This window comes from Lynx rufus, unplaced genomic scaffold (assembly GCF_022079265.1).
Source record: "Lynx rufus isolate CCGP_SWC_20201006 ecotype Redwood Valley unplaced genomic scaffold, mLynRuf1.p SCAF_17, whole genome shotgun sequence".
NCBI classification, from domain to species: domain Eukaryota; kingdom Metazoa; phylum Chordata; class Mammalia; order Carnivora; family Felidae; genus Lynx; species Lynx rufus.
This window is the reverse complement of record NW_025814831.1, coordinates 48,216,576-48,235,887: the sequence shown is the minus strand read 5'-3', so window position 1 is coordinate 48,235,887 and position 19,312 is coordinate 48,216,576. Positions and strand designations below refer to the sequence as shown.

At 36.9% G+C, this 19,312-nt stretch overlaps 1 protein-coding gene across 2 annotated transcripts in view; it reads right to left on the bottom strand.

Moving 5' to 3' along the window:
• TXNDC16 (thioredoxin domain containing 16) overlaps positions 1-19,312 on the bottom strand; it is a 137,383-nt gene that overhangs the window by 72,380 nt on the left and 45,691 nt on the right. For both annotated transcript variants that reach the window (XM_047079652.1, XM_047079651.1), the window contains exons 7-9: positions 17,221-17,342; positions 9,372-9,462; positions 5,366-5,516 (exon numbers count right to left, since the gene is read on the bottom strand). In XM_047079652.1, the coding sequence (XP_046935608.1) occupies positions 5,366-5,516; positions 9,372-9,462; positions 17,221-17,342 (364 nt within the window). The remainder of the gene's footprint in view (positions 1-5,365; positions 5,517-9,371; positions 9,463-17,220; positions 17,343-19,312) is intronic.

Here is a 19,312-nt window from a genome sequence, read left to right as displayed (position 1 = left end):
CAAGAAGGGAGGTGGGTGTGGGGATGGGTTAAATAGGTGATGGGGATTAAGGAGTATACTTGTTGTGATAAACACCAAGTGATGTATGGAAGTGTTGAATCACTATATTGTACACCTGAAACTAATATTACATTGTATGTTTACTAACTAGAATGTAAATAAAAAGTTTTTTTAAGAATGCCAATATTCACAACATAGAAAAAAAGAAGGTAATCCTGACAAATACTACAACATGGATGAACCTTGAGGACATAATGCTAAGTGAAATAAGCCAATTACAAAAAGACAAATACTACATGATTCCACTTATATGAGGTATCTAAAGTAATCCAATTCATAGAAACAGAAAGCAGAATGATTGCCAAGGCTGGAGAGATGGGGAAATGGGGAGCTGCTTCTCAATGGGTACAGAGTTTCATTCATTCAAGATGAAAAAGTTCTAGAGATCTGTTGTACAACAATATGCATAGAGTCAACAATACTGTTTTATACACTTATAAGAGGGTAAATTTATGTTATGTATTTTTTGCCACAATAAAAAAAAAAGGAAATGAGGCAATAATGAAAGGAGCCAACACCCTGCTATATATAATGCTGCACACTGCCACATGAGTCTTCAAGGAATAAGAGAAGCTAAATGAACAAACCATAATAGCATCCTTCTAATTACCTACAGAAAAGAGTAGGTTTAACTTAATTCAAGTGTCTTGAATCTGAGACAGAGAGCTTTCTCAGATGCACAAACAAAAAATTAACATTTTCAGACAAATTATACTACATTTTTATCTGTTTTTAAACATTTTACCAGATATTTGGACTTGAAGAGTCTCCTTGGTATCCAGATAAAAGCTTTATTTCTATATACCAGAATAAATTGAATCCAATATAGAGAAACCCATCAGCATCTAAAATGTTTTTGGTATTAGCCAACAGGACAATAACCAAATCATCTTCCTATCTATCTTCAACATTGGGAACCTTAAGAAGGCATCTAGGTAACTCCATACCTGCCAGAACGTCTCTTAATCAATTCAAGATTGAAACCCACTTAAAAATTCTATGTTTAAGATTTATTTTCAGTTTGTGAGGATTAAAATGACATGCCCACAACCTTATTATAAGACATAGTTGTGTTATATATCTACAATTAAGTATACAAGCACTCTATCTTCTTAATACACACACACACACACACACACACTCTCCCAATATTCACCTATTTTCATATGCTTAGAAGTGAAATAATAATGTCAATCATTGCAATGATCAAGCACACAAAAAGTCTGCAAAAAAGTCCAAATCCCAGTTTATAGTTTTATTAATGTTTACAGATAATGTAAACACATGAATTATCTCATATTCTGGACCCACAAGCCTAGGCTAGTTTACAAGACACCTTACTAATCATACAAAACCTAACTATGATTGAACCCCAAAAGCCTGTATATAGATTAATGTGGAAGACAATAAAGGAGGAATGGTTAAGAGAAATGTGAGAGGGGAGGATGAGCATCAGTGGGGTTGTGAGAAAATAAGAACAAAGTAAGAAACACTACCAAAGTAAACTACTACTAAGTCTTATTGTTAAGAACTTGTAAGAAGTAATTAAATTTAGGTACTAACTTCAAGGACCTCTCTACTGCCACCCCCATCCCCTGTTCTAGCTTACTATACCATCAAAAGGCATAAACCAGGTACATCAAATCTTGTTCTAAGAGGTGTTTTCTGTCAGTGTTTGGCCTTTGTTTTTTAACCTCCAGTGTTTTCTCCAAGAACAAAAACAACCTCAAATACTGATGTAGCCAAATGTTTAAAATACCAAGATGGAAAAGTGACCAAACTAGCTCAGAACCCTTTATCATCTTCCCATTCCTGCAAGGGTAAGCTTTAGCCATCCCACCAAGAGTCTCAGGGAACCTTACATCAAGGCTTGTCTCCCTTTTCTGTACTTTGCATTCATTTGCTCTGTACTGATGGGGACAAATCCACTAATCTGTGCTTTTGGACTGCCAAGGCTTTCTAGGCTGACACCAAGGTTTAGAGTTTAGAGGTTAAGAGTCTCTTATGGTTTGCCTCCCTCTCTGTAACTATTTTTTTTCTTCCCCCATGGTCTTCTGTTGTTTCTCAAATTCCACAAATGAGTGAAAACATATGAAATCTGTCTTTCTCTGACTTATTTCACTTAGCATAATACCCTACAGTTCCATCCATGTTGTTGCATATGGCAAGATTTCATTCTTTTTCATCGCTGAATAGTATTCCATTGTATATATACCCCATCTTCTTTATCCATTCATCAGTTGATGGACATTTGAGCTCTTTCCATAATTTGGCTATTGTTGATAGTGCTGCTATAAACATTGGGGTATATGTGCTCCTATGAATCAGCATTTTTGTATCCTTTGGATACAATAGCACTAGTAGTGCTAATGCTGGGTTGTAAGGTAATTCTTTTTTTTTTTTAAGTTTATTTATTTTGAGAGAGAGTGAGTGGGGGAGGGGCAGAGAAAGAGGGAGAGAGAGAATCCCAAGCAGGCTCCACACTGTCAGCGTGCAGAGCCTGATGCAGGGCTTGAACTTACAAACCACAACATCATGACCTGAGCCAAAGTCAAGAGTTGGATGCTTAACCAACTGAGCCACACAGGCTGCCCTTAGGGTAATTCTATTTTTGATTTTTTGAGGAACTTACACACTGTTTTCCAGAGTGGCTGTACCAGGAAACAAACTCCATTTTAGAAGGGACTTGGATTGACTAGTATTACTAGTAATTACTATTGGGTGAATAGTGGCTTGGAGCAGGGGCACCTGCTCTGCACAGTTCTAGGAGTGCCATTTACCTTGTTCTTTCTAGAATGTATGTTTCAGGAGCTGCCATTCACATATAATATAATACAAATGGTGTACATGGCATCGTGCTTTCAAGGAAGGCCACATTTCACTGAATACCAAGTCATTATGAAATCTTCAGAGTTTTTGTTTTTTAATGTCAAAACTAGCATTACAGGGGCACCTGGATGGCTCAGTCGGTTGAGCATCTGACTTCGGCTCAGGTCATGATCTCACGGTCTGTGAGTTCAAGCACATCAGGCTCTGTGCTGACAGCTCAGAGCCTGGAGCCTGTTTCAGATTCTGTGTCTCCCTCTCTCTCTGCCCCTCCCCGGCTCATGCTGTGTATGTTTGTGTCTCAAAAATAAACATTAAAAAAAATTTAAAAACTAACTTTCCATAATTTCTGATAAGTACATATAGTAAAGTGAAGTAAGACCAGAGAATTGCCCTCCTCATTATCTATCTTTAAAAAAAAATCAGTTTTAAAACATAGCAAAACAAAACTAATAAGCAGAAACTTTAGGAATGGGACAGGACTTCAAGCCAGAATGTGGTAGTCAAAAAAGGAAATGCATATTTTTAGTAAAACTTGGGATTAGTTCTAGTCCTGCCTCAAAGAGCAAAAGTAGTACTGGTGAGTAGACAAAATCCTGAGAATTCTTAGTAATATTTCTGCATTGGGTAAGAAGGAAAGGAGTCTAGAGAGAACTGAGGCTTGTGAAGAACTGAACATGAGCTGGTGTCTTTCTCAGGGTTCTATGCTGAAATGGAAGATAAAACAAATTCAGGGGATATTCTCTCCAAGGAAGAAATATGCCCCCTCTGCCATGTGAAAGGAAAGGAAAAAGATTTATATACGACTTTAAAAAAAAAAATATTTGAAGGCAAAATCCAACCAAACAAAAACTGACTCAAAATAAACTCTGGAATGAAGCCAGTAAAACTGGGGCTGATAAACTCTGAATCTATTTAAATGTAGAAGAAAAGCTTTTATAAGAGGAGGGAATTATAGTTACAAAATAAAACACAAGTATTACAAACCTTAATAATTAAAAATAACATAAAACTAACAAAAATCAGAGGGGTAAGAGGAGGGCCGCCTGGGTGGCTCAGTCGGTTAAGTGTCTGACTTGGGCTCAGATCATGATCTCACAGTTCGTGGGTTCGAGCCCCACGTGGGGCTCTGTGCTGACACCTCAGATCCTGAAGCCTGCTTCAGATTCTGTGTCTCCCTCTCTCTCTGCCCCTCCCCCACTGGCACTCTGTCTCTCTCTTAAAAATAAATAAACATTAAAAAAATGAAAGAAGGGTAAGAGGAGCTAAGATGGAAATAAATATATTAACTTGATTTTCTCATTTTTCACAGCAAAAAGTAGATCAATTCTATCTAAAATGAAAATGTGTAGTTTTTAAAAAAAATAATTAATTTCTTAATGTTTTTCATAATCATTTTCAACATTCAAAACATTTCCTAAAGAGCCCACAAATGAACAAATGATATATCAAAATTTCCGTAATCCCTCTTTTCACATCACCTTCTTTTTCCTCTGCTGAATTCAAGTAAGAATATAAATTTCTTACTATAAAGTAGCACATACAATAGGATGTGTCCATTAATCCACACACCCACAGACACTGTATGTATCTATATGGGTACAGACTGGTGTGATGGTCATCTGACGTCTAATATTTCTGAGTGCCAGGATTAGATGGCTTAAAAATTTTTTTTCTTTATATTTTGCCACACTGTTTGGATTATTTATAATACACATGCATCATTTTTATTTACAAAGGAAGTACTCAGTAAGAAGGCCTACTGAAGGTTTCGTGCATGCTCAGGACAATCCTTCAAGCTTTCAGAGAGAAAGGTCTGATGATCATCATCTCTATAAATTCTTCCCAGCTAGCACTAAGGAAAGTGGGGCACCAGAAATGCTATAGTCCAATATTTACCAACTTTTAAAGTAGCCATCAAAACATTCACAAAAGAAGTCTTTCCTAACCATGATATGATCTTTGTGATCTTGGAGTGGTTGCAGTTCATTACAACTACCACAGAGAGGGGCGTGGATGGCTCAATCACTTAAGCTGCTCACTCTTGATTTGGGCTCAGGTCCTGATCTAGATTCATGAGTTCGAGCCCCACATCTGGCTCCACATGATCGTCTTGAGATTCTCTCTCCCCCTCTCTCTCTGCCCCTCCCCTGCTCATGTTCTCTCTCTCTCTGAAATAAATTAAAAAAAAAAAAAGAAATATTTATTTAAAAAAAAAACTACCACAGAATATTTCCACTTACACGAAGCTATATTTGGATTTCAATGCAACAATACTTCCAGGCATTAAAATATCATTTCATGAATATTATTCTATTCTACCTTTAATAAGTAGTTACTCATAAATCACCCTCAATGAGTATGTCCAAGGAAATGGGAAAAGATAGAGCACATCTAAATAAAATTTAGCATATCTATGGATGAAAACTTAATAAATTTTATGTATGAATTATCTAATATATTAAAGTAAGAAACATACCAGCAGAGGTGCTTCCATTGTCTTAATAAATCGATGAATGTTTAGTGTAGCCAGTGGCTGTTCCATCAGTGTTCTTCTACATTGCTGGGTCAAATCCAAGACTTGTTTACAATGAAAAAAGTAGAAATGTGCATTTTCTATGGCCTCAGTGCTGCAAATTAAAAATTAGGGACACAAGACAACACATGAAGAAGTTCAACGTATGATCTTTCTACCATCCAGAAAGACATAGTTCCAAGTATCTTTGCCTTTAAGTCTCATGCTATTGAATTACCTTTTTAGTAAAAATGTAAAACAGTAAAACAAAATAAAATGGACCTAAGCGAAAAAGAAGGTACAGTTTTTGAGTTGTATAAGCAACTTTTTTCCCTGAGCTCTTTAATATGGTAGTTTCTAAATTAGATTACAGGCAGGTCTACACAATTTTTTTTTTTTTTAATAAAAGACTGTCACCTTGAGGACAAGGAGATTATCTTCAAATGTAGTTGCTTTTCTAGAACTATGCTAAATAAAGCCTTGTAACACAAATTTTCTAGGTTTAATTTAAACTCAAATCTGTTTTGAATAAACTTCAGCCAAAACATGCCTTAAGATAGAAACCATGTGACAGTTTGTGGGAGTTTGTGAGTTTGTATCTGAAATATTACAAAACTCAGCAAATATGGCTTATAATTTGAGTTCTGGCATCCTGTCAATATGACAATTCAAAGGTAAACTTATAGTGGGTAAGTAAGGTTTGCCAAAATTAAAATAACATTTTAAAAATCTCCATATGGCATTAGTAGGGTTTGGTAAAAACTGTAAATTTTTATTTTTAAAATGTTATTTCAATTCTTGATACATGCTTAAACTGAGATCTGAGGTTCACTGATTTCAAATTTAATGACAAACCAATTTCTAATAGATTTACTGATTAAAGAAATGATCACTCAAGGATTACTTAATGTGTACTAAATACAAAAGACTCAGATGAATAAGATAATTCAAATACTTGAGGGGCTTAGAATAAAGTGAATATATTTAGTTTTTTTAATGTAGTTTATAAGTGCTATAACATGCAAAGTGCTATGAGAAACAGAAATATTTCATTCTGCTTCAAGTCAGGGAGAAGAAAGAAAGGGAGAGGAAGATCACAGAGATTAAAAACAGTAAAGAAAAGAATGACTTCTCCAAGAAGATAAGACAAATGGGTACTTTAGACAAAGGAAATATATAGCCAAGACCCAATCAAAGTATGTAATTTTTTAAGGAGAACCCTAAATATACTGAAAGTAAAGTGCTGAAAGCAGGAGGACCCAGCTGAGGTTGGACCTCATATCATAACCTCTGAAATAATAAAATAATACTGGAAAATTACTGAATCAGAGATCATGGGTTGTAGGTAACCAAAAAGGTAGTGGGGGGGGCTACTTATTGGAAGTGTAGAAGTATATACTACAGGATACAAGGAAAATTCAAGTAAGTGGATCAGAGAATGAACATATAAATCTGAATAGCAAGAGTTCAAGGGACCTTCATTTTGCCATTAATACCTTTCAGCTCCCAACTCTCACTATAATGACAACTCTCTCAGGGCGCCTAGGTGGCTCAGTCAGTTAAGCACTGACTTTGGCTCAAGTCATGATCTCACGGTTCATGAGTTTGAGCCCTGCATCAGGCTCTGTGCTGACAGCTCACAGCCTGGAGCCTGTTTCGGATTCTGTGTCTCTCTCTCTCTCTCTCTCTCTCTCTCTCTCTCTGCTCCTCCCCTGCTCATGCTCTTCCTCTCTCTCCTTCCAAAATAAACATTAAAATATATATACATATATATGTATATATATATGTGTATACACACACACACACACACATACACACATATATGACAATTCTCTCTGCTTTACTTCTACATGGGCAAAACATTCCTATAACAAGAGAGCCAAAACACTGTATAGTTTAGTTTCTCCATGCTCAATTCCAAGTTCCTGAGAGGGGACCTAATTTGCTCAGATAAGCCAGTGGGCTGGCTGACCATGGATCAGATGGCCATCTCTGATTTAACTGACAGTGATAAATGGGGTGAGGGTGTAACATGTTTCTTGGTCTATACACAGATTCTTAAAGAAGGGAGTACGGGGAGGTAACAGAAACCCCTGGTGTTCCTATGGTATCTACCTCTTATACTACCTATCATGTACACCTCCCTTAACCAACATATAATTTCAAACAAATTCAGGCGCAATGTGCTATAACAACTAATATACTAGACTTATCCAGTGTTACAGCCCCAGCAACTAGAATAGTGCCTACCACACAGAAGGTATTCAATAAATATTTGTTGAGTAAAAGAATGAACAAAGGAAAAAATGCATTCACCTCTCCTCTACTAAGAGACAACCCAAAGTCATAGCCAACTTCATCTAGAAGTCATGCCATATGACTATTGTACTCTGAATCCACAGTACCTTCCTGTCATATCAGGTCTAGGTATGATCACTCACCATCTTGCTATCCATGAAAAAATGAGTATTCAAACATCTCCAATGCATCATACACTCAAAAGTATACAAAAGAAAAAAAAGAATAACTGGATATCTTAAAATTCTCATTTTAAAAATAAGGGAAAGCAAAAACCCCTCCAGAACATTACCATGTTTAGCCATAGATCAGAAAATATACTATGTATATAGTATATCTTGCTGAACAGAATTTGTAAGATAAAATGACAGAACCTATATACATAATAAATAAATAACTTAATTTAAATTGCTAATAAACACCCCTCTATGTTTTAGGCATGTCACCTTTATTTACAACTATAAAGTTGAAAATAATAAATAAAGAAGCTAGTGACACACACAAAAAAGTATAAACAATTAACCCTCAGAAAAACTGTGGAGCTAGGATAGAACCGCCATGAGATGAGAATAAGAAGGCTTCCCCCAGTCTACACTGGGAGTAGAAAACCAGCTGCTCATCGTTATCTCAAGACTCCATGACTTAGGGCAAAGCTCTGTGGTACCGTCAACACAAGTCTCAAATTGCTAAAAATATTAATTTTTATACAAACAGTAAACATGCATCAGAGTTTTATTTAACTCGTTAATAAGGGAACCAGCAGAATGACAGTTCACGAACAGATTAATGTAAAAAGGAATACGAGCTAACTTTGTACAGAGTGGTAAAAACAGAACTTCTCTTCTCAGGAACTTAATTCTCTGCCTACCCACTCCTCTCAAAAAACCATTTCACTTAATCTGCTTTCTATGCTCTAACCTCTAAATTTACAAAGTTGTAAAATGTCTGGGGTTTAATTAATTGTGTATAGTATATCAAACAGTCACTGTTTTCTGAGAGGTTAGCAAGAGGGCTCATTAAAAACTCTTGCATGGTGTAAGTCACAGAATCACCATTTTGCTTGGCTTTGGGTTAATTTTCCTGACAAGCATTTTAAAGCCACATCTTTAAAATACATGGCTATTCCTCGTATCTGTAAGTACTAAAGAAAAGAAAAACTTCAACCCTAGGTTGCCCAGGCAAAAAGTCAAAAGAAGGTCTCAACCTAAAATTGTAAGCTAGAAACTAGACATGAAAAATAAACATTTAAAACGTTCTGCTCAAAAACGGTACTTAAATATATTTAAGACTATTCTGACAAAATAACTTACAGAACTCTCAGAAAGAACTTCTGGAGCTTAGTTATGAAAGCTGTTATTTTATCACCTATCTGATCACTGTGGGAGATGTAATCCTAAAATACACTTGGCCACTCATGGGATCACATCTTGTGGCTTATCCATTTTGACTTTGTTCACCTTAGCCTAATATCACCTCTGTATATTTAAAATCATTTTCAGACTGTAGAACAGCAGACAATAGTAATGAAGGGGATTTCTGGTTTCATTTATATATTCACATCTGCTTACAATTCCTTTCGGGTAAGTCCACAATGTGAGTCTGATGGAGATGTTGAGTAAGTAATGTAAAAGAAGCAAACTTAAAATTGTTCACATATGCCTCTTGTACTTACCCAATACTTTCCAAAAGGGCAATTTCCGTGGTCAGGACAAACTGGTACGTGGTCCCATACACAAAAGCAGCTTCCATGACCGCTCTATGCTCTGAAGAAGAGATAAGGGAGTTGGGAGACATGAGGAGCCAGTTTGTGTGACTCTCTTCTGAATATTGCCCTACAGCCTTTTAGGCTCTATTATAAAGAAAAATCCCTTGTAGAGATCCCAGTTGGGAAAATGCAGGCAGTTAAAGCAGTTATGAAAAGTCTATTCTATTCAAGGAAAGAGAAGAGTTAAGAGGGAATAAAAGTGAATTATACTTGAGAATATAACATATGACAAATCTGTACAGTTTCTTCCTTGTAGTGGGGGAGAGACTATGCATCTACCATCCGACTTTTATATATTTTAGATGTGTATATGCCTGCTTATTGTTTCTGGCTTGGTTATCTTTTAATCAAACTTATTCTTATATATAGCTCAAAAAGAAACAATTCCACAAAGCATATAAAGAAAAACAATAATTTCTCCCCATTTTCAACTCCCAAGAGACACCTGCTTTCAATTCTCTTTCTGTTTCTTTTGGTATTTACCTCCAAGTCTTTAAATGACATTCTCACACTCTTATTTCCTGATTTTTTTAAGTGTTATTGCTATTACCTATTGACTTCCCACTTTGGCAGATGACAAATTAGCTCTTTCCCAAAACCTCGCTTCACAAACATACATATTTCTATCCCCTCGATAATCCCAATATAGTTCTAACTTTTATTAGCTCAAATATCAGTATTTACATGGTTGTAACTCAGCAAATATTATTTACAAGTGAGATATAGGGTGTAAAATGAACATTTCTCTTTTCTCGAACAACTACCTTTTCCACTGGCTATAACTTTTTAATTTCTACTTAAATTTCTTTCTAAATTCGTCCACAACTGGCTAATGCTCTCAATACTCCAAACAGATCTGGCACACTATTGGCCTCCTCATCCTGGAGACATTTCTGCACAGCCTTCTGGTTTGCTGCAATGTAGACTACTGCAACTTGATGTGCTGCATGGCTTTCATTCTGGGAACTCACTTCGTCATCATCCTAGGAATTCTCTTACTCTTTCTCTTGTGTTGGGTCCTTTGGCCTGTTACCCATATCTTCTTTCTTTTTTTTAAATATGATTTATTGCCAAATTGGTTAACATACAGTGTGTACAGTGTGCTCTTGGTTTTGGGGGCAGATTCCCATGGCTCACCGCCTACATGCAACACCCACTGCTCATCCCAAGTGCCCTCCTCAATGCCCATCACCCATTTTCCCCTCCCCCGCCCCCCATCAACCTCCAGTTTGTTCTCTATATTTCAGAGTCTCTTATGATTTGCCTCCCTCCCTCTCTGTTTATAACTATTTTTTCCTCTTCCCTTCCCCCATGGTCTTCTGTTAAGTTTCTCCAGTTCCACATATGAGTGAAAACATATGATATCTATCTTTCTCTGACTTATTTCACTTAGCATAATACCTTCCAGTTCCATCCACGTTGCTGCAAATGGCCAGACTTCATTCTTTCTCATTGCCAAGTAGTATTCCATTGTGTGTGTGTGTGTGTGTGTGTATGTATATGTATGTGTGTATGTATGTATATATATATATATATATATATATCTCACATCTTTTTTTTTTTTTTTAATTTTTTTTTTCAACGTTTATTTATTTTTGGGACAGAGAGAGACAGAGCATGAACAGGGGAGGGGCAGAGAGAGAGGGAGACACAGAATCCAAAGCAGGCTCCAGGCTCTGAGCCATCAGCCCAGAGCCTGACGTGGGGCTCGAACTCACGGACCGCGAGATCGTGACCTGGCTGAAGTCGGGCGCTTAACCGACTGCGCCACCCAGGCGCCCCTATCTCACATCTTCTTTATCCATTCATCAGTTGATGGACATTTGGGCTCTTTCCATAATTTGGCTATGGTTGAAAGTGCTGCTATAAATACTGGGGTACATGTGCCCCTATGAATCAGCACTCCTGTATCCTTTGGATAAATTCCTAGTATTGCTATTCCTGGGTCATAGGGTAGTTCTATTTTTAATTTTTTGAGGAACCTCCATACTGTTTTCCAGATTGGCTGCACCAGTTTGCATTCCCACCAACAGTGCAAGAGGGTTCCCGTTTCTCCACATCCTCACCAGCATCTGTTGTTTCCTGAGTTGTTAATTTTAACCACTCTGACCAGTGTGAGCTGGTTATCTCAGTGGGGTTTTGATTTGTATTTCCCTAACGATGAGTGAGGTTGAGCATCTTTTCATGTGCCTGTTGGCCATCTGGATATCTTCTTTGGAAAAGTGTGTCTATTCATGTCTTCTGACCATTTCTTCACTGGATTATTTGTTTTTCAGGTGCTGAGTTTGGTTAAGTTCTTTATAGATTTTTTTATACTAACCCTTTATATGATATGTCATTTGCAAATATCTTTTCCCATTCCATCTGTTGCCTTTTAGTTTTGTTGACTGTTTCCTTTGCAGTGCAGAAGTTTATCTTGATGAGGTCCCAGTAGTTCATTTTTCCTTTCAATTCCCTTGCCTTTGGAGATGTATTGAGTAAGAAATTGCTGTGGCTGAGATCAAAGAGGTTGTTGCCTGCTTTCTCCTCTGGGGTTTTGATGGTTTCCTGTCTCACATTTAGGTCCTTTATCCATTTTGAGTTTATTTTTGTGTATGGTGTAAGAAAGTGGTCCAGTTTCATTCTTCTGCATGTTGCTGTCCAGTTCTCCCAGCACCATTTACTAAAGTGACTGTCTTTTTTCCATTGGATACTCTTTCCTGCTTTGTCAAAGATTAGCTGGCCATACATTTATGGATCCATTTCTAGGTTCTCTATTCTATTCCATTGGTCTATGTGTCTGTTTTTGTGCCAATACCATACTGTCTTGATGATTACAGCTTTGTAGTAGAGGCTAAAGTCCAGGATTGTGATGCCTCCCGCTTTGGTTTTCTTTTTTCAAGATTACTTTGGCTATTTGGGGTCTTTTGTGGTTCCATACAAATTTTAGGATTGTTTGTTCTAGCTTTGAGAAGGCTGCTGGTGCAATTTTGATTGGGATTGCATTGAATGTGTATATTGCTTTGGGTAGTACTTACATTTTAACAATACTTATCCTTCCAATCCAATTCCAATTCCAATGAGCATGGAATGTTTTTTCATTTCTTTGTGTCTTCTTCAATTTCCTTCATAAGCTTTCTATAGTTTCCAGCACATAGACCTTTTAAATCTTTGGTTATGTTTATTCCTAGGTATGTTATGGTTCTTGGTGCAATTGTCAATGGGCCAGTTTCTTTATTTCTCTTTCTGTTGCTTCATTATTGGTGCATAGAAATGCAACCGATTTCTGTACATTGATTTTTGTACCCTGCAACTTTGCTGAATTCATGTATCAGTTCCAGCAGTCTGATGGTGGAGTCTTTCAGGTTTTCAGGTAGAGTATCATGTTGTCTGCGAAAAGTGAAAGTTTGACTTCTTCTCTGCCGATTTTGATGTCTTTTATTTCATTTTGTTGTCTGATTGCTGATGCTAGGACATCCAACACTATGTTAAACAACAGTGGTGAGAGTGACATCCCTGTCATGTTCCTGATCTCAGGGGGAAAGCTCTCAGTTTTTCCCCATTGAGGATGATATTAGCTGTGGGCTTTTCACATATGTCTTCTATGATGTTTAGGTATGTTCCTTCTATCCCGACTTTCTTGAGGGTTTTTATTAAGAAAGGATGCTGTATTTTGTCAAATACTTACTCTGCATCTATTGACAGGATCACATGGTTCTTACCCTTTCTTTTATTAATGTGATGTATCACATTGATTTGCAAATATTGAACCAGCCCTGCAGCCCAGGAATGAATCCCACTTGATCATGGTGAATAATTCTTTTTATATGCTGTTGAATTCAATTTGCTAGTATCTTGAGAATTTTTGCATCCATGCTCGTCAGGGATATTGGCCTGTAATTCTCCTTTTTAGTGGGGTCTCTGTCTGGTTTGGGAATCAAGGTAATGCTGGCTTCATAGAATGAGCCTGGAAGCTTTCCTTCCATTTCTATTTTTTTGGAACAGATTGAGAAGAATAGGTATTAACTTTGCTTTAAATGTCTGGTAGAATTACCCCTGGGAAGCCATCTGTCCCGGGACTCTGGGAGATTTTTGATAACTGATTCAATTTCTTCACTAGTTATGGGTCTGTTACCCACATCTTCTTAACTGTTTTGCTCCCTTGCTCCCATTCTCTACCACCTTCCTGCGAGAGGATATAGGAAATACACGTTTTGTGAACTTACACTTCTGAAAGTGTCCTTATTCTATACTGTAACTAACTGTAGTTGTCTGCATATTGAATTCTAGGTTCAAGTAATTTCCCCTAAGAATTTCGATAGCATTGCTCCATTTTCTTCAGTTTCTAGGGCTGCAACTAAGAGGACAAATGCCATTCTGATGCTTGATCCTTTAAATGTATACACTCTTTCATCATTTCTGGAACATTTTAGAACAGTGTTAGTTCCCAATATTCTGAAACTGCATAATAAGATGCTTTGGTGTGGCAAAGCATTCATCCATTTATCCATTACGCTGGGATTCAGTGAGCCCTTTCAGTTTGGAAGCTCAAATCCTTCAGTTCTGGGAAATATTTTCAAAGTATTTATTTGAAATATTTCTTCCTTTTCATTTCATTTTATTTTCCCTTTTTTCCTCACTGCCATTTCCAGGCAGTCATCTTCCTCTTCCCCGTGGATCTTCTACCATTTGAGTCAATTATCATCAGAGTATTCCCATCACCATTCTGCCTTTGAGTGGTAGATGACCACCCCAGCCAGAGACAACTCCCCTCATTACACACACACACACACACACACACACACACACACACACACAAAATTGGCTTCTGTCACACTGTTACTCTCTCCAATACTACTCCCATTATAATCCTTTGTGATTTTATTATCCCCATAGATGATCCTTGCAAAATCCTAGCCTCTCAGTCTTTGGTCTTCTCAAGACACTTCAGTGATCTCTCTTCAAATCTACCTTAACCACTCACTGCTATGATCCTACTCCAGGCCTTGTAATAACCCAATCACTGCAAACCCCTCCAAAATCTCAGTGTCTAGCATCCCCAGCACTACCTCTTCCCTCCATAAATACACACACCCCTCCATCTCAAAGTTACTCTGTCTAGTACACAATCCTCCAGGAACTACAGTCTTACCATTTTCACTGTCCTTCACTCCTTCAAGTCTTCTCTTCCCTCTTAACCCAGCTTACATTCCATGGTCAGTCTTTATATAATCACTCCCCTGCCTGTCTGGCTAAAACACAATCCAGGTTAAATCAGCCACTCTGCCTATTCTGTACTTACACCTATAAAAGTAAACATGGCTGGAGGGGGCAAAAACCAAAAAACCTGTTAGCATCACCATAATACTGATCTCACTTTAGATTACTGATATCAACTCTTATTGCTGCCTAGCAACCATTCTTTATTTTCAGGCCTTCTAAAACAACTATTTAATCTCTTCTCTCCTCAAGCTATCTGATGATTTTATTTCTAGTTCACTGAGAAAACACAGCCAATTAAAAAAGCAAAACCAAAGAAACTTCCATAAGCATTATATTTATCTACCCACTTAAAATTGAGGCCCATATTCTTTGTCTTCCCTCCTTTTACCACAGATGAATTTTCTGTGCTCCCAACAAAGAACCAACCCTCCCCTCATTCACTAGATTCAATCCCCTCTTGTCTACTCAGAGATGTTGCTTCAGTAATTCTCCCCACTTTTTCCTCCATGCTTGTATTTACCCCTTCCTACTGGATCTTTCTTGTCAACATACAAATATGTTTCTTAAGAAATTCTTCACTTGACCCACATACTCTTCCAACCACTGCCCCATTTTTCTAGAAATTTCTCTAATGAGTCTCCATATTCACAGTCTCCAGTTGCTTTCTACCTATTCTCTTGTATCCCCATTAGGCATTTACCCTTAGCACTCTACAGAAACTTGTGAAGGTCACCAACAAATTCCATACTGCTAAGAATGGCCAATAGGCAGCTCTTATCTTAAGTAACCCTTCAGCATCATTGACACAACTGTTGCTATCTCTTCCTCAAGATCTTGTCTTTGCTTACAGGGCATCTCTACTACACAGTCCATTCCTTCCCTTTACTGGTTCCTTCTCACTTCAGTGACCTGTAAATGTTGACAGATCTAAACAGTTCAGTCTTCTCTTTTCCATCTAGGATCATTTGCTTTGTGATCTCTTCTGGTCTCACAGCTTTATCTCCCAAATTTATAACCCTAGGGTATATCTCTACCATCAAATGCAGATTAGTAATATCCAGCTACCTTGCTGATATCTCTTCTTGGGCGTATAAAGGGTATTTCACAAGCATGATGTCCAAAAAGTCTAGAGCTTCCTCTCCAAACTATTTCCAATCTTCCCCACCTCAGTTATCAGCAATTTCACCTTTAAAGTAACTCAGGCTAAAACCCCAGAGCCACCCTTGTCTCTGCTATTTCTCCCTCACTCGGAATCTAATATGTCAGAAAATTCAGTTAGTCCTACATCCAAAATACTGCTAGAATTCAAATTTATTGCCACCTCCACTGCTCACACCCTGGTCCAAGCCACCCACCATCATCTTTCGCCTGCCTTATTGGAATAACTACCTAATTTTCCTTCCTTATTCTACTGTTGCTACTTCCAGTCTATTCCAAACATAGAAGTCAGATTGATCCTGTTAAAATATACATCAGGGAGTTCTGGTTCCACTGTAGCAATGTAAACCCTCTCTAGCTCATCCCTCTCACTGAGGACAAATAAAAACTATGAACAGTAACCTGAAAACCCTGAAATGTAAACAAAAACAGGCTGACTGTAGAGTATTATTTTACAAGTATATTAAATTCAGTGGCATGCTATGTAGCCATCAAGCTTTATGTTGATAAAAATTGTGATTTCCAGGGTGCCTGCGTAGCTTAGTCAGTTGAGCAGCTGACTTTGGCTCAGGTCATTATCTCACAGTTTGTGGGTTCGAGCGCCACATCAGGCTCTCTGCTGTTAGTGCAGAACCCACTTTGGATCCTCTGTTCCCCTCTCTCTTTGCCCCTCCCTCTTTCTCTCTCTCTCTCTCTCTCTCTCTCTCAAAAATAAACATTTTTTAAACAGTGATTTACAATAAATGATTTTATTTCCTAGAGCATATGTGATTTTTAAAATATCTTTAACATTTTATATTAACATGATCAAGTTACAACCATTAACAAATAAAAGTCCTGAAAGCATAACTATACTTTGTTCATGTTTATAAACTTCTTTACTACAAAATTATATATTAATGCTCAAGATGATGCTGTCAGAACTATACATTTTTTTTAAATCAGGAAAAAGTCATAAATGGTATATATTAAAAAAGAAAAGCATTTAGTCAACATTTATCAAATACTATAGACTACTATACCAGGTACCATGAGGACTATAAGGAAATAAAAATAGCAATTAACACTTCCAGAGCACTACTATACGCCAGGAAATATTTTAATTATTTGAATTCATTTGGTCCTCACAATAACACTAAAAGGTAGGCACAAGTTATTTTCACCATTTTACTGATTAAAAAGCCTAAAGTTACATTAAGTTGTCCAAGGTCATGCTGTAAGTTGTCGGGACAGGGTATCTAACCTAGGCAATCTGGCTCCAGGGTTTTTTTCAACCACGATACTCTGCTGCTTGTTTAAAGAAAGAAAACATACTAGTAAGGATGCCATTTTAAGTCCTTCAACATTCTCAGAGAAGTGTAGAGGCACAACAAAGATTAAAAGAAAAGCTCAATACCTGGTGTTCCGATGGCTCTTACATATGAGAATGCAATGTTTGCTTTTCCTTTCAGGGAATTTTCTATGTTCTGTAGGTCTTCCAGGGTGGTAATATATTTTACTTCATTAAAAAGAAGAGCACTGAAATAAACAGAGATGTAATTTGTAGAAAAATCTGATATATAGTTATCTAACATATATTTTGAGTAAGTTAAAGAACCTAATCAAAAAAAGAAACTTAAGTCTTTTGAACAAATTATCAGTAGTAAGAACCTAAGCATTTTAATACTGATTTAAAATCACTCTCTCAATCATTTGTCTGTCCCTGTGAACATCAACCAGGAACAGTTGTGAGAAATAGTGCTCATTCTCCACCCAAACCACGTTAATATATTTAAGTTGTATTCACTAACATCCCACTCTGGTCAAAGAATCCCTTACAAATCTCTAAGCCTTGAACACATTTCAGCCCTTTACACATCTAAACTGAAGGTTTCTTTTCAGAGAGTATAAGGCTCTGCATGACCTACTTCTCCCAACTCTGTACTGTTTTACCATTCCTCAGGTCTACATACTTTTGGCACACCTGAGGGCCTTTGCACACACAATTCTTGTTGCTGAAGACTATTCCCTCTGCTCCTTCTCACATATCTGGTCTCAGTTTAAATATCATTGCCTCAAAGAAACCATCCCTGTTGGTGCTATGTAAGTAGGTCTGTAGCATTTTCTCTTTAATTTACATTATCTGATCCTTCCTAGTTCTTATCACAATTTATAATTGCTTATATATTTATTTACTTGCTTATCCCTGCCTTTCTTATTGAACTGTTCCTTCTTTCATCAGGACCTTGCATATTTTATCACTATATCCACAATAACTTAGAATAGAACATAGTACACTAAGTAAACAATATTTGTTGAATGCATGAAAGAAAAAACAAGGTGGGAATTATTTATTCTCATTCATTTGAAGAAGTGCAAATCCAAAACAGAAAAAGAGCTTACTTACTCAAAAATACATTTATGGAATTGACGAGCCAGGAACAGAACATAAAACAGGTCTCTTCATTCCTAATTCAATGATCTTTCCACTTGACCATAATTCTTCCAAATCATCTTTTCAGTGTATAGATCAGACTAATTAGTCACATTTCTTCATCCAAAAGAATCTCCTTTTTAAATTTTCCAGTTCTGTATAAATTATCCATAGCAACTCATTCCACTTAATCCCCGTGTGTGTGTGTGTGTGTGTGTGTGTGTGTGTATTTTTGTTAGGCTAAACTTAAAGAATTTTTTTAAATTGTCCCATGTTCATGTACTTAAATAAACTATTTCCAATAGATTAGTCAACCATGGTTTCTTCTTAAGGAAAACATGGTACTTTCTGCTTACACAACAGTTCTCAAACTTTTTGGTCTCAGGATACTTTTGTACCTTTAAAAATCACTGAGCCCCTCAAAGAGCTTTTGTTTATGTAGGTTATATCTATTTATAGTATTAAATTATAAATTAAATAGAAGTTAAAATAGAAATTAAAACAGCAATTTAAAAATATTTGTTATTTATTGTAAAAATAATAAACACCACTGCATAGTAACACTTTATTTTATTTTATTTTTTTTAATTTTTTTTTCAACGTTTATTTATTTTTGGGACAGAGAGAGACAGAGCATGAACGGGGGAGGGGCAGAGAGAGAGGGAGACACAGAATCGGAAACAGGCTCCAGGCTCTGAGCCATCAGCCCAGAGCCTGACGCGGGGCTCGAACTCACGGACCGCGAGATCGTGACCTGGCTGAAGTCGGACGCTTAACCGACTGCGTCACCCAGGCGCCCCAGTAACACTTTATTTTAAAATAACTAAATTTTCCAAAACAAAAGAAAAAGTTAGTGATAAGAGTAGCATTGTTTTACAATTTGCAAATCTCTTTAATATCTGGATTAACATAAGACAGCTGAATTCCCATATCTGCTTTTTCACTCAATCTGTTGTGACATCACACAGTATATCATATAGACTCTGAAAACTGAATTCATAAGAGAATGAAAATGAAAAAGGCAAATAATGTCTTAGTATTATTATAAAACTATTACTTTATGGGTACCCTGAAG